This window comes from Emys orbicularis, chromosome 7, assembly GCF_028017835.1.
Source record: "Emys orbicularis isolate rEmyOrb1 chromosome 7, rEmyOrb1.hap1, whole genome shotgun sequence".
NCBI lineage: Eukaryota > Metazoa > Chordata > Testudines > Emydidae > Emys > Emys orbicularis.
In genome coordinates, this window is record NC_088689.1 from 7848642 (window position 1) to 7871115 (window position 22474).

Consider the following 22474-nt stretch of genomic DNA (forward strand, 5'->3'; position numbering starts at 1 on the left):
GTCTCACATCGTCCTCCAATTAGACCTCCTTGTCCACCACTTTGTCCTCAGGGTTGACTCTGCTGGCGAATGGAGTCCCCCCAAAGTATCCACGGGGCTTTTGGCAGTGGAGGTGAGGTCGCCTCTGAGAACGTCAAGCAGCTCTTTGTAGAAGTGTTATGTTTTTGGTGCCACACCAGGGTGATGGTTGGCCTCCCTTGCCTTTTGGTAAGGCTACATCAGCTCCTTGATCTTAGCACAGCACTGCTGCATGTCCCTATTGTGCCCTTTCTCATCCATGCCATGAGCAATCTGCTTGTAGATGTCAAAGTTCCTATGGCTGGATCAGAGCTGTGACTGCACAGTGTCCTCTCCTCACAGACCCAACAGATCCAGCAACTTCTGTGTACTGCAGGCAGGAGTGCATTTGCTGCAGAAAGCCGGCATGGTCAGCTGGGAAGATGCAATGTGAGCTGTCCATGCCGAGAAAACAGGAAGTAGAATTTCAAAAATGTCTGGGGCTTTAAAGAGGGAGGGGTGCATGCTCGTGAACCTGGCTGCAGGGCGGTGGAGTAGAAACTGCTTATCAGACCGGTCATGATGGGCATTGTGGGGCATTGTGGGACACCTCCAGGAGGCCGCTTAGGGGGACATAAGCAAGTGCAGTGTCTACACGGACACTGCGTCGCTCTAACTTTGTCACCAAAAGGTCAATGCTGCTCATTGATGTGGTTTTATTATGTTGGCGTGGCAGGAGAGTTAAATCGGCAGGAGGAGTATTGTGTGTAAACCGCCATTGTTTTGTCGATGAAAGCGGACTTTTGTTGACAAAACCGGGTAGTGTAGACAAGGCCTAGATCTCATTTGCATAAGGGAGGTAGGCACCGAATCTAAATCCTATCAGCTGTTGACATGAATAAATGGATTTTACTTATTTTAGATCTGAGCCAATTTAAACCTCATGAGCCCATACCTTGTCACCATCTACAACTAGAGATGGTTGAAATGTTCCTTGAAATTTGAATGTGATTTAATATATTATATGAAGACCTTAAATACCTCTTTCCACATGGATTCAATGAGAAAGATTCTCAAGTGGTGTAAATTCACATATCTTCATTGATTTCATTGGAGCTAAACCAAATTACACCAGCTGAGGATCTGGGCCTATATTTAATTTATCTGTCATCTCATTTGATTTTGTGTTTTCATTTATTGGTCTGCACGTTTTAAAATCTCAATAATAAATATTACCTAGAAGAGATTGAAGGTTTTAATGTTCTCTGAGCATCAGACAAGTTTAATGCCTGTAGCTGTAATCACCTGCAGTAAGAGATTATGCCCAATAGGTCACTGCCGTCCTATCCAGATTTGACTGAATTACAATGTTGAAATCTCCCAACATTATCTTCTGTCCTCAGGTTAAATGAGATGAGCTCTGAGCAATTTCATAAAGAATTCCACCTTAGGGAATTTGGGGTAGATACATTAATAAAATTGAACGGTGAGCCGCGTGTCTCCTGTAAGAACACTGAATTTACCCTGTGGTTCAGAAAGTTCAGCTCTCATAACAAAAGGCACAGATTAATGTCTTGGATAAATTACAGCTTTTGGATGTTGAATCTTGCAGTGCACCAAAGGCGAAGAAGCCTAGCTCACAATTTTGCTGATGAACGCAAGGTATGTCTTAAAGAAACCAGTTGTCATCCATGACCTGTGTCACGCTGTCTGGAGTGGCTCACAACCGAGAGTGCTTTCCTCAGGGCAGACTGTCAAAAACAGGGCAGATACCTCAAACTAATGGTATGTTCTATAATTAGATTTTGCCAAGCCAGTAACAAATGTGAAGTCCTGAAAATCACTACAACAGTCTTACCATGGAGTCACAGACAGTCCTGTTAAGACTCTCTAGTGTATCTTGCCACCCAGACAAACTGGACTTAGTGATAAATGGTCACTTACATGAAAAAAACCACACAATATGCAGGTTGCTTCCAGTCCCAAGAGACCAGTCACTTACCCCAGATCAATTGATACCCTAGATTTTAAACCAAGGATAAGGCCTATCTAAAGGTTTATTAACTAGGAAAGAGAAATTAGAGTTATTTACAGATTAAAGCAAACAGACATAGGCACACATGAGTTGAAATCTAAATCCTAAGAGTGGCACAGATGTAGTGATCTGTCAATTCAAAGTGTTTTCAGGGTGGACCCAGGAGGCAACCCTTGAGGATCCCTGGCTTTAGTTTGGGGTCTCTAGCCCTGTGAGAGTTCAAACAGCAAAAGAGATGGGAAATGTTCCTGTGACTTTGTTTTAGTTCCTTCATTAAGCTTCCAAATCCATAGGACGAGCTTCCTTGAACATAGCATGTCCAAGGTGCGATAGGGTCATTCACCCATCCTTTGTATTGCAATGTTCCTTGATGGCCCATCTGATTTGAAAGCTCTTCTTGACGGGAGGGGGGGACGACATTCTTCCCATCTGGGTTCACAAGTTTAGAGCAAATATTTTCAAAGCAAAACTTGCATATTTTCTTATAGCATGGAATATAAACATTGCAAGTGAGATTAATGCAGGCAGCAATTTACAAGCATTTCATAGAGTCTAAACACTAACTACATTCTTACAAGACTAATTGCTATTTTGAGCAACACAGGTGAACTGGTCTGGTCTCCAGCTATGAGCTTGTCAGTAGAGTGTCAGGCCTGCAGTCTTGGCAACAGCGGGTGCCTGGTTTACCAGCATCACAACCTGATTCATACAAAGTGTTTGATGTCCTCTGCGATCCTGAAAGCTGTCTGGGGAGTCTGTCAACTCCGTATTCATCCAGCTTGTCCAAACAAGCTACTCAGCTCCTGATAGTCTTAGCATCTTTCAGCAAGATAGAGGGACAGCTACAGTCTTTGTATCTGACCTCAGAAGCAAGGGAGGTAACCCTGCCAAGTCCAAAGAATTTGAAAGGCCTGCTCAAACTGGGCAAAATGTGTTCACCTTTTTTTTCCCCAGTGGAAAATGCACATTTGGGTTAATGGAAACATTTTGCAAATTCACGTCTAATTCACTGAATTGTTTTGGCTGGGAACGAGGTAAAATCAAAAAAGTTTGGAAAAAGTCAAAATGTTTCTACACCTCTACCCCCATATAACGCTGTCCTTGGGAGCCAAAAAATCTTACCGCGTTATAGGTGAAACTGCATTATATCGAACTTGCTTTGATCCACCGGACTGCGCAGTCCCGCCCCCCTGGAGCGCTGCTTTACCGCGTTATATCCGAATTTGTGTTATATCGGGTTGCGTTATATTGGGGTAGAGGTGTATTTGAAATGACTTTTTTTTTCTAAATTTCCTTCAATTTTATATTAAAAAAAAACCCTTAAAGAAAAAAAGCTTGAAATTGAAACACAATTTTTGTTCAGCCCCAAATAACTATTTTTTCTCCCCAGAACTGTCACTGAACCCCCAAATTGGCTTTTTGCACAGCTCTGGTCCTGGGACCTCATCTTGGGGATCACAGTCCTAGGCAAGCCTCCTAAAGGTAGCCTACCACTCCATCAGTCTTGAGAGGCTTCTTCTCCAAGAGCCCCCGTGATGTGGAAACCTGTCACTGTTCCTTTTTAATATCCACAAACAATCCTTAGGGATTACAATGAGATGACATGGGCTGCAAGGCCTCATGCTTCAGTATTTAAATCAATCAATCAGTCTCTGAGTATTAAGGATTAGGCTGAGGACTCCATGGGGGGAAACTTTCCCACATCCCACAAACTTTCCCACTGGGGCGGGGGGTTCTGACACCTTCTGCTGAAGCATCTGGTGTTGACCTTGTCATGGACAGGATACTGGATTAGATAAATCACGGGTCTGATCCAGTCTGGCAGACTTTGTATGCTAATGAGGACATACAGCTCTGTGCATTGATTTCATCCTGTGGATGTGGGAGATGGGAGTTTAGAGAAAGAACAGCTGGCTTAAACTGAATCCAGGAAGTGACATGATACTAACTGGAAGAGATGAATATGTGGAGGAGCTGGTAGGCACCACAATTTTGCCTCTACTGAGGACATTTCTCCTAAAAAAGTTATACCAGTGCACAGCCTCAAGTTGAACTTGATTTATCACTGACCTCGGAGAATCAAGTAATTGCAGTCACACAAAGCAACTTCTCTCACCTCCAGCTTCCAGGAAGTCTTCACTCATTCCTCTCAGATATAACCCTGACCACAATAATCCAGACATTCATAATGCCATCCCGAATTTACAAAAAAATAAAATAAAAAAAAATCCCTCTATCTTGACCTAGCCAAAAATACCTTGCTCAGATCTGGATCGGAACTTCCCCAAAAGAACTGAGATATGTGGTCCCAGGGTTGGGTCAAACCCACCTCTAATTCCTTCATGGAAATCCTACAGCATGTTAATCTTCATGCCCATTTCTTCAGATCGCCCTAATTCTTTCCCCTTCGTGTGTGAGCTGCTTAAAGCTATTCACGTTCCAAGTGCCTTCCCCACCCCCAAGAGAATCTATTCAGAAAACGGTCATTGCATTTTTACCACAGATTTCTCATTGTGTCTCTCTATGTGAGACTATAAAGAGCTTTTACAGTTACTTTCCTCTCCATATGTGGCACAATGTTGCACAAGGCACCATACGGACACATGTAACAATCTCTGAAGCATTGTTAAGCTTAAAGTGTAAACATAAAGTCAAACTGAACGCAGAAGCGGCTGCCTCAAGCTGGAACAGTATAATTCAAATAAAATCAGCCCGTTCCTGCTACTAACCCCCATTCATTTATACTGAATAAGTTTATTACTGGTATATTGCACATTATTAGCACCACAGGTGTATTTGAAGGAATTCAGTTCCTTTCATTAATGTTTTAGTCATTATTCTTAGTGTCCATCTGGGTACTATTCAAATATTGTTCATGTGTGAAGGAGTCTACCTGGGAGTGATCCAATACCTCCAGGAAGGCAGAGGATAGCAGGACAGATTTCACATTTGTCTCTCTTGATCCGTTCCTCTCGTCTATGGTGCCCTCCTTTTATTCAAAGCTGCTGAAGAGCAATCAAGGGAAAACAAGGTTCTCCTCCCTGCAATCTGGATTTCTTTATCTTTCTATGCCTCCAGGAAAACAGGTTGCTGTTGACTTCCTGTTGCGTGAATGGGTCAAATTGAGGGCCACGTTGTGGCTCAGCTTGTACAATGAGTGTGGGGACATGAAGCATCCCTTGATAACCTGGTGCTGGCAACATGTAGTGCAGGTTGAAGCATGATGGGGAAACCAGGCTATGCAGAGAGGATATATGCCCCTTACACGGAGAAGGGGCAGGAGTGGGTGGAGTTTTGGAGCCACACCTCCTGCCAGCACACTAGCTAGTGTGGTTACACGAACGTGCGAAAGGAAGTTAGCTACACCTGGTATAGGCCTGGAAAAGGGCGCTCCAGACGGGGAGCTAGATTGGGAAGCAGAGTATGATTCAGAGATTCCCAATCTGCTCCAGGGGCTTTGGGGCAAAGCCAAGACTCCTCCCCAAGTGAGGGGAGGTATGCAATCAGGTCACTGTCTATTGTCTAGCTCTCAGTATCCTGACAAGCTACCTGGGATGCAAGCAATTTTCTCTGAGAAATTCCTCCCAGCAGGAGGTGCAAGATTCTGGAGTAGAGAAGAATCGTTTCAGGTTAACAAGATAATTCTTGGTCCACAATAGTTCAGCACGGCGTCACTTAGCAGTTGCATTGCTGGAGCCTGTGTGAAGTTTCCTCCCTGTACTGAATATAGTACAAAGGTACATCTGGAGCAAACGGTGAAACTGAAGCAGAATTTGGCACGTCCCTGCTTGCACAGCAAGGACTGAGGAGCCACTATAAAGGCACCGGCTTCTGGGCTGACATTTAGTTCTTTCCCCTGTTGTTTACAATCTAACTGCCAGTGCCATACGTGGACACTTAAATGATTTAAATAGTCATGAGAGGAGAAACTAAATACAGCGTTGCAAAATATCAAGCATTTTGAATTGTATCAGTGCATCGGTTACACTGAACATAAGGCATCCATATATTTAGCAAATAACTGGGTGTTTGTTTATTTAACGCCGATGGGAACAAGTGGAAGTGATAACGCCTTCCAGTATCTATCTTGCAGTCATTCCAAAAGCCACTGAGATTTGCATATCAGTTACTGACTTTCCTTTCCATTTCATTCGGTTTCTGATTCTTCACCAGTATCACGAGGAACCTTGTCCTGGGAGAGTCTCGTATTGTTCAGGGCTAGACGTGAAGAGATTCCCTTTGTGTTTGTGTGCTGGAGGTGGAGTGCTGGGGATACTGCCTAGCATGTACAGGCAGTTTTACTCTTCTTTTTCCATCCTTCTTCCCTCCTTCTTTCTGGTTCTCCCTTAATATTCTCCACACATTCTCCTAAGAGGCACATTGGCTGGTTTTCCAACTCCAGCCCAGTGTGAATGGAAGTCTGTTAGAAAGATTTGACTCATGCTTGAAATCCAAAAGCAAATGACTTATAGTTACCACGTTTTTACCAGCACACCTTTAAAACTTATCTGCATAACTCCGTACAATTTCAGCTAACAGTTCCTGCAGTGGGGGGGAATTATTCTTCCCTCCTATGCAAAGGACTACTCAGCCCAGCAACCTGTAGCTGAAATAGATCGTATCGTTTGGAAAGACGTCCAATCTCGATTCAAAGGTTCCAAGTGATGACGAACTTAACACTCCTCTTGGTAAGCCATTCCAATGTGTTGTAAATGTTGTAGCTACTTGCTTAGCAGCCAGGAGCGCTATTTGGAAAAAATAAATTGCACTGCTAGCAAAAAAACAACAACCCCTGCATTCCTGCCAGGGTGCTTTTGTTTTGCTTTGGGTTATTTTATGAAAAATCAATTATTTTGGAGGTGGAAGGGAAAGTCTGTCTTTCAATTTTTGTATTTTGCCCCATAAAAATGACCATTTGCAGGAAAAGAAAATGGCTAATTATCACACAATTCAGGGCAAAAGTTCACTAGTTTCACATACACACAGCTTTTCATTAAAAAAAAAACAATTATTATTTATCATTTGCATAATGGTAGTGCTGGAGGCTCCAGCTGATCTCAGGGTTCCATTGTGACACTGTGTACATAGTAAGAAATAGTGGATGTTCCGAAGAGCTTATAATATAAATAGACAAGATACAAAAGAAAGTGGAGGGAAACAGAGGCACAGATAGTTGAAGTGACTTGCTCAAGGTCACACACAGGCAGTCAGTGACAGAGCCAGGGTTAAAACCCACCCACGGGAGTACACTGCTTCTCAGATGGAAAATTAGTATGTTTTCATGGAAATGTGTGAAAATCTCTAGACATCCGTAGGGCAGTAAAACTTTATGGGAGAGGGGCTATTCCCTCACTGTCTGCACATATGCATCCAAGGATCTCAAAGCAAGTGAACAAACAAATCCCTTATGCTCACACAAGCAGGCTTAAGGGGGACAAGCATTATTGTTTGTACAGACTGTACACTTGAGCAAACTGAGGTATATAGATTTGCCTAAAGACATGCACATCAGTGGCAAAATCAGTGATGAATATTACTCAAGAGTCCTATCTTACAGCCCCTTGACCACACTCCTACCAAGCAGAGCACCTATGGGGACAGGTTGATAGAAGTGGATGTGTTTAGTCTACAGAAGAAAAGGCTCGTAGCCAGGGGAAAGGATAACAGGCATCAAATATTTAAATGGTTGTTTTAAAAAAAGATGACAATCAATTGCGCATATCCATAGAGGGTAGGACAAGTAGCAATAGGCTTTGTTTGCAGCAAGGGAAATTTAGATTAGATATTAGGAAAACCTTTCTAACATTAAGGATAGTTAAGCAATAGAACAAGTTATGTCGGGAGGTTGTGGAATCCCTGGATATTTTTAAGAATAGGTTAGACCAACACCTGTCAGGGATGGTCTAGCTATATTTAATCCTGCCTCAGCACAGAGTGGATGAACTAGATCAGTGCTTTTCAACCTTTTTGATACCAGGGACCGGCTTACTGCCTTCCTAAACTGCGTCAGGGAGATCTCAGGGACTGGTGCCCAGTCCATGGACTGGTCACTGAAAAACACTGAACTAGATGACCTCCTGGGGCCCCTTCCAGCCCGACATTGCTATGATTCTATCTTCCTGTTTGGACAGACTGTGCCATCTGCCTGTTACTGGATCAGCTGTTTGTTTTTTTCTTATTTTCATTGGTTATTCTTTTATTTCCATCCGCTATTTATTTCCTTTATTTTAAGTTGTTTCCCAACACATTATGCTTAGTGAGGTGTGTAAGAGACTGATGGATGCACTTGGAGGGCATGTTTTATCACAGTTTGTACACCAGTTTATAGCCAAATTAAAAGAAAAATACAATCTGACAGCTTTACCCCTGTTACTAAATTAATGCTGGGCAGCTGACTGTCTAGGCAAGAAAGAAAATAAAACAAAGCAACTGCAAGATGAAGGATCTTCATAGCTTTTGCCTGTTCATCCTCAGAACAGCATAAGGATTGGTTATCCAATTGCTGCTCAATTTGCCCCATAGATTTCAACCCACATTTGAAAAGGATTGAGTGCAAAGGTACGTAAGCCAAATGCCCGGTGCATGGATATAACTTAAGGATACATACACCTGCATGTTTTTGCATGCACGCACACACACACACACCATGCATAAATACACACAGGCTTTTAAAAATATCGGTGAGAGTTCACATATTTTTTAAAAGCCTTCATTTAGCTGGAATAAATTCTTGTGGTCCTCCAAGAATTTCCAAGGCCTTCTGAAACATTCCACATATTTTGGTACCAGGGCAGAACTCCTTCTGCTTTGCAAATACACTATTACCTTTCATGTTTTGCCACAACCGAGGGCATCAGAAATATGCAGGCCTAATGAATAATTTGTTTTGTTGATTGAGCTAGGGACTTCATTAAACGTTAGCACACAAACTAGGTGTTATTTTGTCTTTTCACACCTAATGTTGCCAGTGGATCCTCAAAACCCAATGAAACTTTATTCTGTATAACTATGTATCTTAATCTTAACTGGAGAAAATATCGCATTATAACAGAGATGCAGGGCTTGATTCTGGTGTAAAGCTGTCAATGGAATTAGAGCAGTGGTTAAACAGCATAACAGAGAGCAAACTTAATCTCCTTGTTTTTGAATGAGACACTGAGCCCAGTCAAACCCACATCTAAGTCAGCTGCAAAAATTCAGTACATCTCATTTAAGATTGGATGCCTTTCAGAATATGCCTTAGTCAAACACAAGCTACTGGGCTAAATACAGGATTAACTGAGTGAAATTATATGGCTTGTGTTACACATAAAGTCAGATTAAATGATCCTTCTGACTTTAAAATCTATTAATCTGAAAGCTATTAAAAGAGCATGATCAGGCTCACTGCTAGGTTTGATTTAAACACAGGGCCTGATTCTCCTCTTACTCCAGTTGTACACCAAGGCAATTCCATTCATTCCTTTCTGTTCCAGTCTGGTTCTTATACTGCCGCAGTACATGAGGTCAGTGGAGTTGCTCCTGATTTACACTGGTGTGAGAGGAGAATCAGGCCCCAGAGAAGCCAGAAAAGCTCGGTTTAAAATAATAGGAGAACACAGCTGATACCCTCTTTTCCTGACAATGAGGGACATCCCCTGTGCTGAGCATTATCACCAGACATGTGAGCCACTGATGTTCTATTAGGAGGTTATAGGAACTTAATTGATGTCTGGGCCTCGTTCTGCCCCCACTTCCCACAGGGGTGAATTAGACCCAAAGAGACCACAATCCACTGTTTTCCTTCATACTTTAACAACTGGACTGCTCTCTGTGCACACCCTTGCTTCTCTGACATATATCGTTTTACACAGGCGAGCGATTCTTCTGTCCCCCCGACTCTGAACTCCACTGTTCCCACTTGAATGCCTGATGGATTCACATCGGTAAATCCACTCCCCATTACTGTTAGTGGGTGCAACCGGAGCAAATCCCGCTTGCTCATTGACCAAACGGCTTCCCTTCCTCATGGGCCCTGCAAGAGTTTACCAACCCTTATTTTGTGTTCTCTCTGCACTGTGGATTATTTCCCCCTTTGAATGAACAAATAAACACAAGTCTAACACATGGAGATGCAGCCTACGTAAAACGTGTCCCCTTCCAGCTCTTGATGGAAAGACAACTGGTGATTTCAGTGGGCTTTGGATCAGGACCTAGAGGACCTCAAAAAGTCCACTATCACAATTGGTGCTAATTAGCAGTCTCACCTATACAGTGATAAGCCTCTCTGCTGACAAGACTGAGATACTGCTCATCTTTCAAAGCAAACCATTCAGTCAATGGGTTAAGGCACATGGCTGGGGCAATGTGTGGGAAGCTTTGTTCACATTGTTCTATAAATAGAGAGTTCTATATATCTACTTAAAGAGCACCCATCACCTTCATATCTGAGCACCTCTTTCCTTAAGGAATTTATCTTCAGCACCTCTAGGAGGAAGGTAAGTGTTACGATTCCAGTTTTACACATGGGGAACAAAGGAAAAGAGAGAGAGATTAAGTGATTTGCCCAAGGTTACAGAGGAAGTTTGTTGCCCACTAGAAAGAGAACCCTGATCTCCTGAATCTAAGTCCAGTGCCTTTACAACATGACCAAATTTCCATCTCCAAGGCTCTCCATTTGGTACTTTTCCCCCAGGGACTAAACTCGCTTTTAAAAGAACAGACAGTTGAAATCACTTATTAAGGAAATTCAATAAAAATATTTTCATTTAGAGACGCCCCATTGGCAGAGACTGTCCCCTTTAACCTGGTTGTCTTGATTTCACTATCCCATTTAGAACATCAAAGGAACAACAGGGAATCTAGGAGGACCAATTTAAAACAGCTTCTCCACCACCACCGCTGGTGCTGCTCAACACTTGAGTGCATTTAGACATTTCTTCTGAGCTGTTCAATTAGGACTCTACATTTCCCCCCACATCACTTACACCTCCCGTTCCCACCTGCATTTCATCACTCCAAAGAGCTCAACGATTCAGGGATGAGTATTAGTCATTGTCTCTGTGTGGCTGACCCATCTGAACAGGGGAAGGAGACTCTGCATGAAGTGGAGGCTCTTATTTTCCAGCCCCTAATTACACCACAAACCACTGTTTAAGACTATATAGCAAAAAGAAACAGGTAACACGCCCACAAAACAGCCTTTTACCGTATGAGCCAGCTGATTAAACCCACCATAATTAAAACGTACAACGAGCTTGTGTGTTCCTAGCAATGTTTTACTGTATCTGGAGTTTTCTTCTGATAGGTAACTTTTCTTATTCAGAAAATGGAGAATCACATACTGGCTCTGCGATTATGTGGTGGGGGTTCACCACGGAGCGACTGTACTTTCAGCTGGAAAAATGAATGTAATCATAGAGCAGTTGGAGCAGGCAGCAGCTGGTTTTCTGATACTCTCTCTAAAATCTGTCAAGTTAATGTGTGTAAAAGGCACTGGATTGTCAGCCCTGGAAACTAAAGTCCTCTGCCCAGAGAAGAGTCACAGCATGAGCGGTGTAAGCTCCCCCACAGTGCCCAGGCAGTCAACCTAAGTCTTCAACTGGAGGAAATGCCTCCAGGGGAGGAATGGTTCAGTCTCCATGTTAATTCAGTCTCCTTTCCTGTTCATTCTCCAGGTTCCTTGAAGCCTTGGTCTCTCTTCTGCAACCAGGGTGCAAATGAATGTGACTACCGATGGGGTTTTGTGATGCCAGGAACCTGTCTACTAGAAAACAAACTCGGACGGCAAATTCAGTTCAAGTTAGCCACCACGCAGCTGTCTACATTTTGGGTTGCTATGGGGACTCTTGGTCAATAATAACCTTATGCCGGATTGCAACTAATGACTATTAGGGTTCTCTCGTCATTACTACAGCCTTAGCACAAGGTCTCAAAAGACCAAGTGACAGTCATGTGTTATGAACTATTCCATGACTTCCATAGTAATAAATATAAAAACCTGCAGGATCACAGTTACTCCAGGCCAAATTCTGCCTGGAGAAATGAAACCACCAGGGACCATTTCTGCTCAGCCACAGGGAGAACCTGACCCTTTAGTTTTATTTATTCCAAGTTGATTTATACGTTGTGCTTATCAGTTACCCTCAAAGTGGCTGATCCAAAGCCCACTGAGGTCAAGGGAAACACTGCAATAGGGTTAGGATCAGGACCCAAGGCCGTAGTTCACCCCTATGCAGGGTATAGGACATTGCTAAGTCCCACATAAGCTCCATTTCTGAGGCCTTTAAGTGGGACCTAAGTGGCTTTGTGCCAGCCCTCTGCATAGAGCTGTAGCTCATCCTAGGTAACATAATATTCTAATCGCCAATAATGATCACATTTACTACTCTCTGAAATATTGTTTAGATAAAGCTCCTTCAAGCAGCCTCCCACATAAAACCCAGATAAACTTGGCCATCCTGACCAACCCCATCATCCCATCTAACCCCTCAGGGCCCTCCAAAAAGCCTGAGTTCATATTTGCAGGCAGTTTTGTGGCCCTGTAAAATAAAGCAATAGCAATTACTCATGGAATAACTGAGTAGAGACATTTGCCTGCTGGAACTAGGAAATTATGTCTCCAGCTGTCTGGCTTTGTCCCCTTATGGGGCTGCGCACCATAAATCCAGTGAAACTTAGTTATACATTGTCTAACTCAGGATCTTCACTGACCTTGGCAGGCTGGCTAAAGCACCAACAGACATCTATATTCCTCCCATCCCCTATTTTAAAATGGGAAATTCACTACTACAAGCAGCATTGATCTTCATCAATTATTAGTGTATTACAATGATGCAATTCCTTTCATCTTAAAGGGCCCAACATGCTTAACATGCTAGAGGCCAAATCCTGTCCTCATTTGCACCTGTGCAATGACTTCAGTGGTGTTTTTTGGCCATAAATATGGACAGAATTTTGGCTCTTCCTATTTTACGTATACAGTATCCGGGAATCATTTCAGTTCCCACTAGAATGAAACCTTGGATGGAACATGGCTGCAGCACACACTATAACAACAATTTAAGACAAGAGTCAAGTGAGGAACACCGTATCAGATTGAGACTACAGAGGAAATTTAGGTAGGCAGAATAGATTTACTCAAATTTTAATTTTGTATGGACATTAGGCTACAACCTTGGAAGGAGATTGGTTTTCTGGTTAAGCACAGGTCTTAACTTCTATTCCCAATATTTCCTTAAGCTTCATTAGTGACCTTAGGCAAGTCATTTAGCAACCCTAAGGACTCGTCTACATGTGAAATGCTACAGCGGTAGGTAGGTCGACACTACCTACACTGATGGGAGGGGCTGTCCTGTCAGTGTAAGTAACCCACCTCTACCTTGACATAGCTCTGTCTACACAGCAACTTAGGTCGGCTTAACTACGTCGCTCAAGGAGATGGATTTTTCACACCCCAGAGCAATGTAGCTAAGTCCAGTGTAAACCAGCCCCAAGACACCATTTCCTCAAGCTCACAATAATAATATATACCTACATACATCATACAAGTATTGGGAGGATTAATTCTTTTATGTTTGGAAACCACATTGAAAGTCTTGAATGGAAGGTGCTTATGATGGGCTATGTACCCCACACAATCCCTGAATGGGTTAATGTGGATCTGAAAGACCAGTTCTGTTCCCTGGCTGCATCTGGAGGGAAAGCCAGGCTTGACTGATCATGAAGCCCAAGTGGGCAGGAGCAGGCTGGTTGTTATAATGAGAGGAAGTTTGTAGCAGAAGGGGGCTGCAGGTCGGGAGTCTGCAGTCACTCTTTGGAAACGGAGAAGTGGTGAGGAGGAAATCCAGGGTGGAGAATAAGCGCTGGGATTCCAGCCCTGAAAGAAGGATCAACCCAGAGACGTTGCATGGAAGAAAGCCTGAGAGAGGCTGGGTCAGAAGAAGCCCAGGGAAATAGCAGCAAGGGATAGGACACTGCAAACCTAGGCTGACAGTAAGGGTCCCTGGGCTGAACCCAGTGCAAGGAGGGCCTGGGTTCCCCTATCAGTCACTGGCAAAGTGGCATGAGCCCAGAACCAGAGGCCAGAGACCTGACACAAGGTCTCGGAATTAACCGTTGGACTTTTGTTTGTTGAACTTTGTTACCCCAAAAGGGGCAGACATTAATATCGTGACTGGGGTGGAGGGCCAAGGTACAGAGCAGAGACCACCACAGCGAAGGAGTGACTTTCAGCAGGGGTTGCCAGAGTGAAAGTCAGCTGCTGTGCCACACCTGGCCACAAGGAGATGCTCCTGTGGTGAGAGAACACAGGAATGTAAAGCTTTACATTACATTGAGATTTAGATTGGCACACCAATCTGAACAAGCACTGTCTGTCAAGGTGTCCAATTTTAAATATTTATCAGGCCCAAGTTTAGTGATTACTGATGCCTTGGTTTTTCAGAAATTACTGGGAGAATCAGGCCCCTTTAAGGGGTCTCAAGTTGATCCAAAAATCGAGGTACCCAAAAGCACTAGATCAGGGGTAGGCAACCTATGGCATGGGTGCCAAAGGCGGCACGCGAGCTGATTTTCAGTGGCACTCACACAGCCCGGGTCCTGGCCACCAGTCCGGGGGGCTCTGCATTTTAATTTAATTTTAAATGAAGCTTCTTAAACATTTTTAAAACCTTATTTACTTTACATACAACAATAGTTTAGTTATATATTATAGACTTACAGAAAGAGACCTTCTAAAAACGTTAAAATGTATGACTGGCACGCGAAACCTTAAATTAGAGTGAATAAATGAAGACTCGGCACACCACTTCTGAAAGGCTGCCGACCCCTGCACTAGATGCTTTTGAAACGTTTGGGCATGTTTCTGTAGCCATGACATGATCTGCACCATCAGAAGCAGACTCCAAAAGGAATTCAATTCACTTATTTTCTTCCTTGGACAATCATCATCTGGTTTATAATGTGCCAAGCAGGCAGGAGCAAGAAGAACTGTATGTTATTCTGAAGCAAGGACAGTATCACCATTTGTTTTGAGGGCCAAGAAATACATCCATATTGTGTACCATTATCCAAGTACTTATACTGAACAGCTTCACACATTATTAAGGCTACTGTCCTGGCAACAACATTAGTTAAAAAGAAGAGAACACAATGAAGGGTCTAATCTGGAGCCAAACCCTAAACCCACTTTCCATGTTTGGGGGCACAACCCTGTTCCCCTCAAACAACTCCCCACCATTAATGATCATTGAGGGTGCAAATGTTACCAAACTTGACATGATGTGGAGAAACTGGATAAGGAAAAGTTATTTACTTGTTCCCATAATACAAGAACTAGGGGCCACCAAATGAAATTAATGGACAGCAGGTTTAAAACAAATAAAAGGAAGTTCTTCTTCACACAGCGCACAGTCAACTTGTGGAACTCCTTGCCTGAGGAGGTTGTGAAGGCTAGGACTATAAAGCGTTTAAAAGAGAACTGGATAAATTCCTGGAGGTTAAGTCCATTAATGGCTATTAGCCAGGATGGGTAAGGAATGGTGTCCCTAGCCTCTGTTTGTCAGAGGGTGGAGATGGATGGCAGGAGAGAGATCACATGATCATTACCTGTTAGGTTCACTCCCTCTGGGGCACCTGGCATTGGCCACTGTCGGTAGACAGGATACTGGGCTAGATGGACCTTTGGTCTGACCCAGTACGGCCGTTCTTATGTTCTTATGACATCCGCCAGTAAATACCCGATTTATAGTCACAGACCTTGTAGGTGTGTAAATGAAGTCATAATGATGGTGCGTGCAGAGGCCCCCTAGAAAAAGCAAGCACTAAATGTTTGTCTAGGCCCTTGGGAGGGAAAACGCCACATCATTGGTAAAGAAGGTCACAAAATCTTTTCTTACCTTCTGATCGAGACTGTATGCCAGAATCCAGTCCTCCTGTTTGGGGTGGAACAGCAGGCTCTGGATGTAGAAGTTCAGACGGTATTTTTGATACGTGGCCCCTTCGTCAGAGCTAATCAGTAAACTGCTCTCAATCTCCGGGTCAGTCAGCAACATAATCTGTATGGATGGAACAGTCACAATTAGTAAGAGAGAAGTCAAACAGAAGGACGAGGAAACAGCCAGGACTTGTAGGTAAACATGGTGAAAACTGATGCGTTTTAGTGACAGTATAAAAACCAGACTACACAACTCAAGTGTAGCAAACCTGTTAGAACAAACCAATGGTGACCAACCTTCCTGAAAGTAAAGCAATATATGATAATTGTGCATGTGTATCTGAAGTATGTAGCAATCAAATAAACAGTGGGATCACTTAGAACAGGGGTGGCCAACCTGACCTGAGAAGGAGCCAGAATTGACCAATGTACATTGCCAAAGAGCCACAGTAATATGTCAGCAGCTCCCTCCTCCCCCCCGCCAGCGCCTCCCGCCCACCGGCAGCCCCGCCGATCAGTGCCTCCCCCTCCCTCCCTACACCTCCCAATTAGCTGTTTCATGGCGTGCAGGAGGCTCTGAGGGGAGGGGAGGGGACGGGAAGGGGTGGAGTGGGGGCAGGGCCTGTGGCAGAGCCGGGGTTGAGCAGTGAGCACCCCCTGGCCCATTGGAAAGTTGGCACCTGTAGCTCCAGCCCCGAAGTCGGTGGCTAAACAAGAAGCCGCATATTAACTTCTGAAGAGCCGCATGTGGCTCCGGAGACACAGGTTGGCCACCCCTGACTTAGAATGAGCATAACTAATTACAATAGGTTAAAAGTTAAGTGCAACAACCACTTTGTGATCATCAACAAGATCTGAACCCGGGACAGCCAACCCCAAAGCACACACTTTGCTAAGGTTAACAGCAACAATTGGTTGTTATCCTTTTCGAGATCTAGTCATCAGAGTAGGCAGACAACACACGGTGTGCACGCATGTTGCATCAGCAAAGGAAAATGTAGACTGCAAAAAAAAAAAAAAAAAGGAAATTGAAAATAATTCCCAGTAGTGGAATCTGTTAGATTGCAGAATAGTCTGAAGATAGAAGGTGGCAGAAAGTTTCATTGCTTGAGATTTTAGAACCTGGCTGTCTGCAGGGAGCAATCTTGCTTTAGTAGGGGGATGTTTGATAAGCCACTAGGTTTGAGCATTGGCCTGATAAACCCAGGGTTGTGAGTTCAGTCTTTGAGGGGGCCATTTAGGGATCCGAGGCAAAAATCTGTCTGGGGCTTGGTTCTGCTTTGATCAGGGGGTTGGACTAGATGACCTCCTGAGGTCCCTTCCAATCCTGACATTTTATTATTCTAATTTCCAAGATACTGTGAATTATGGTTTCAGTAAGGTATCAGAAACAGTCTCTGCTCCGTGAAGTTGCTCCTTTAGCTTAGTCCAAGGGTGTTAGCTCTGGAAATACAGTAGATGTCTGGCTTGTAGTTCTACTAGTGGCCACTCACCACCAATTAACTTATTAATTGGTCTGTTTTGCTGATGAATCAGACAGACGTGTGAGAGTCCAAACTCCTGTCTCTGCATGAAGGAAATAGGTTTGAGAACTACAGAGAGAATGGCTTCAGTCTTCCAGCAAGAGGAAAAAGCAATGTTACAAAGGAATAGAGTAGGAGGCACCACAAATGGCGAACAAAAGACCTTTGCCTGCAACAGGATTCAAGATCTGTATCATTAGTGTCATTTTTAAATACACAGTTTACTGTCTCTGAAAATGCCAGGCACAAATCAGCTCCTAGACAAGGCCAAACTGAAAGGAACAGCATCTAGCATTTCACAGTGGGAATTTTAATTTGTGTTCAGGCATTTCAGCATTTCTCTCTCTTCCCCCACCCACCATTCAGTAATAAAAGGCAGGCAGAGTCACAAAGAAGGGGTGGGGGGCCCCACGAGACATCATTTAACACAAAGATCACTAACAATAAATTAGGAGACACCATAAAGATCTAGATATATTAATCCAGCTATGCATATCCATGTGTATACATATGTAATATACATAGAAGATGTTCTGTATTTCTAGATGGATCACAGGTAATCCTCTAAATATGCAATACTGCATGGCAGTGTTGCTTAGCGGATAGCTCATTGGACTGGGATTCTGCCATTCTCCCACTTGTGACCTTGGAGGAACCACATCAGCTCCCTGTTTCAGCGCCCCGTCTGTAAAATGGGGGGAAATGATAGCTCCTTTTGTAAAGTGCACTGCGATCTACTGATGAAAAGGACTAGATATGAACTAGGTATTATCAGGGCCGGCGCAACCCATTAGGCGACCTAGGCGGTCGCCTAGGATGCTACTATTTGGGGGGCGGTGACCGCGGTGGCATTTTGGGGCGGGACCTTCCGCCGCCTAGGGTGGCAGAAAAGCTGGAGGCGCTCCTGGGTATTATTATATTTATTAGAAACGATCAAGTTCATTATCCTAAGGTAGTGACTTCATAATGGCTGGCATACAAAAAGAATTACTATTAAAATGGAAATTCACAGATCATCCGCTATCAACGGGCCAAGTAAAGCTGTTTTGTTTCTCAGACCAAACCACCCAGACTTATACTAGCGTCTCCCTCATTCTCCCAACGTTATTTCTGTGATAATACAACTACGGTTAAGCCGTATCAACAGGCAAGATGAATTCTCTATTCTTGTGTGAGTTTATGCACTGAAAAAGAAACATTGTTTATGCTGGTATTTGAAAAGATCACAGAGCAGAACACTAATTGTACTAGAGCAACTAGAGCAGAAATAAATGCAAATCAATGGCTTGATCCAAAGCTCATTGAAGTTAATGAGTCTTTCCATCAACTTCAATGGGCTTTGGGTGGTGACTGTCAGGAACATTTGTTCCCCCCATTCACTGGCCCCAGTATGAGGTTGTTCCAGATAGGGGAAGGCTGCCTTGCAACTATTTACACAGCTTTGGGAAACTGGACCTGAGGCTCCTTTGTGTGCTCTGCGTTGTGTGTTCACCTCAGACCAGACCCACTCAGACAAACCACCAGGAATAGGCTTTATTCTGTAAAGGACATAGAACAGGATTACAGTCCAGCAGCCTCCTCTCTGCTTGCCTGCTACGTGCTCCCAGCTCAGTCAGTGCTGAGACCTCCTGCTGGTGGGGGGCAGAGGTTACATCCTGGCAGGAACCCGGAAGTTCTCCCAACATGCCCCATTTTTCAATCCACATCTTGTAGTTCCCAGGGCTGCTGTTGAAGCACACTGGACCTTGGGCTACACATTGTTAGCCAAGCTCAGTTCCAGTCTCACATTCTTCTATTTTAGATACTTATATGACCCCCATTCCCATAGTATCTGCGCAACTGACCTCACAGTCTTTAATATATTTATCTTCACAACACCTCCATGAGGCAGGGTATTGCTTTTACCCCATTCTACAGATGGGAAACTGAGGCACAGAGAAGCTAAGTAATTTAGCCAATGTCACATAGGGAAATCTGTGGTGGAGCAGAGAGTTGAACATAGGTTTCTCAAGGCTAGGGCCCTAACCACCAGATCATTGTTCCTTGATTTATATTGTTCTATCCTTGGTTTCTATATCGTCACCCATTGTACAAGACCTCTGTGATGGGGTGCCTGCCCCACACTGGGCTATAAGGGGTTAATAGAGCCCTAGGGAGGCTGTGCAGGAGATAGCCAATCAGAGAAGGGCTGAAGGGAGCTGCAGGGCAGAGGAAGGCAGTTCTCTGCTGGGAGCTCAGGGAGAAAGAACTGTGTCTTTGGAGGGCTGAAAGAACTGCCAGCACCCTGGACAGAGCACTACTGCTAACAGGGACCGGGGGAGCGAGAGACAGCTCCTGGCTGGCTGTTGGGGTGTTGAAGGCTGAGGCCCTGAGGCAAGGGCAAAGAGGATGCTGGAACCAGGAGAAAGTGGCCAGACAATTTGCTGCAATAGCCACTAAGGGAAGTGGCTGAACAGCGGACTTCAGGTCCCCCAGAAGGGGGAGCACAGTGTGTGGCACAGCCGGAGGGCTGTGTCGCTGAAGAGGATGTTGCGATCCTTGGAGAGATGTGAAAGCAAACTTGGTTACAAAATTTTTGCATGTAAATAGTCAGAGCTAGGAGCCCAAAAACAACAGCTAAAGCAGGAGAACTAGAAAGTGAAACTGACTGGAAACCAGGGGGAAGGGGGGAGGAAGGAAGGGGTGGGAAGGGGAGAGACAGAGGGATTGGTCTAGTTTTATTTTCCAAACTGACAGAAATGTGAATGGTGAACAAATGTAGGCAAGTACACTTGATTTTTAAAATTCTTGTCTGGATAATCGAAGGTGTTTTTAGTAACACAAATCGGACTTTTCTTTGTCGTATAGAAGGCCAAATTCTGTTCTCGGGCACAGTATGACCCCATTCACCTGAGAATAGACATTATGAAGGCATCCACACTTTCATTGGGCAGCATTAAACACACAAAAATGAAGAAAACCCACCAATAATAAAACAAGTCATAATTTGAATGGAGTGTAAAACCTAATGGTCCAGGGAATAAAGCTAACCTCTCCCTGAGGAAGTTAGGAAGAAACTGCCTCTATGACCATGTTATTCCATAACTGCCCCCTTCATGATTTCTTGTATCTTCTTTTGAAGCATTTGGTCCTGGCTACTTTTGGAGAAAGGATCCTGGAGTACTTAGATTGTAAAGTCCTAAGGGCAGGGACTACCTTTGGGTTACGTGTTTGCACAGCACCTTGCAGAGTGAGGATGTGGTCTGTGATTGGGAGCCTCCACCCTTACCTCAAAGCAAGAACAATAATCAGAATGGAACACATGGTCAGATCCAGTTGGGCAAGTCCAATGTGATGACCTTGGCCATAGTTTTTAATCTTCAAAATTTCCTTTTACATAATCGACTGTCCCATCTTCCCATCAAGTCGAGCTACTAAAAATGATTACAAAAAAGTGAAAGCCACATCCCAAAATATTCACATTTCCAGAGGGAGACCTTTGTTAAATGGGTCTTGGCATTGCTGTTTTTTCTATCTACGTCCAGGTGGAATGAAGAGCCAGCTTCCCCCAGCAAAGGCAATTACTTTCTGTTCAGATCAGTGCCCAGAAGCACTCAGAGCCCATTTACTCATACCAGGCACAGTGAGCACAGGCAGCACTTGCTGATGCTTCAGATGAATTGTTTTTTTTCCCCGCAGAAAGTCAATAGAGTCGACACAAGCTCCAGCAACCAAACACAAGGCGTCCATTTATCACCCCCTCCCTGAAAAGGCAGAAACTTTATTTGCTTTTCCTAAAGGTGACAAATGAACATGAGATGCAACTTATAGATTTTAAAACACTTCACACAAATCTTTTTTTTTTTTCCGTCTTCCTTCTTTGGTATTAGCTAGTGACACCAGACTGACTTAGAAAATTAAATGGACCCTTGCTCTCCCGCTGATGCAGCTTGGAATGCCCTGTAAGATGATTCTTTATCTACTTCCAGGGATGGAATTCTGATCCTTAGATGGCAAAAAATGGTCTGAGTGACTGGAGATGTGAGGCTTCTGTGACTTTATCAAAGCAAGAGCTGGTGTAAATAAGGTCTTCCTCCAAACCCTTCCAGTCAGATTCTTCTCTCACATTGCTAAAGACAAGAAGTCCATTGACATAAACAGAATGACCCCAGTGAAATATAGGTGTAAAGGAGAGAAGAAAGAGGTCCTTAGACACAACTGGACTCCCATCCACTTAGCAATGTGGAACATTCCCCCTACAGACCCCATTACTCAGCAGCTCTGAGTTAGGCCTACTGAACATAAGTGAGTCTAAGGGGATCTAAGTTGTTGTAAATCTCATAGGGTCAAATTCATCCCTGTGAAGAGGGCCAGCAGAAGTCCCATGCATCACTTCAATGCTCAAAATAAGGCTGTAGCATGGACTCAAGTGCTGCATAGGCCTTACGCTGGCAATCCACACAAGGATGAGTTTCAGCCATGGTGTGAGACTAGAAGAGAGGAGCGTAGCAAGAGAGGCAACTAATAGGAAGATGCAAGAATGAGTTTAGTTAAAGTAGGGTACTCCCTACTTCAGCTTATACAGCCTTGTGTTTTCTAATGGCTCCTCAGCGTGTAAATTACATCAGTTTAGAGTCTCTAACACTGCAACTGAGTGCAAGAGAACTGGAAGGTAGAGGAGTCCCAGTGTAATTACACCTAATTGATGCCATTTTGAAACTTTGCCTGTGAATTTGGCCCACAGTTTTCCAAGAGCAGTATTGAATTCAGGGGTAACCGGGATCTGCTCATTCTGTAATTCACATGTGAATTTCAAAGTGATGCCTCTTGCCTTTAAACAGTCCAACTAACTCATTATTTGTGCCCTTTGGGGACCCTTAATGAAAAGGAGATGAAACAAATCAGGCACGTGTAACCCATTGGTGAATGTGAGTTAGAGCCCCCCCGTCCATGATGATCCCTGGATATGAGTTGTTAGGAACAAAAACAAGTAGGCCATACTTGCAGGAGAGAGGGGGATTTTAC

At 43.9% G+C, this 22474-nt stretch overlaps 1 protein-coding gene across 1 annotated transcript in view; it reads right to left on the reverse strand.

The window, feature by feature from the left end:
- SORCS1 (sortilin related VPS10 domain containing receptor 1) overlaps positions 1-22474 on the reverse strand; it is a gene marked incomplete at its 5' end in the record, with an annotated part of 424998 nt that overhangs the window by 142171 nt on the left and 260353 nt on the right. The window contains 1 exon segment of the mRNA XM_065407558.1: positions 15910-16068. Coding sequence (XP_065263630.1) covers positions 15910-16068 — 159 coding nt within the window.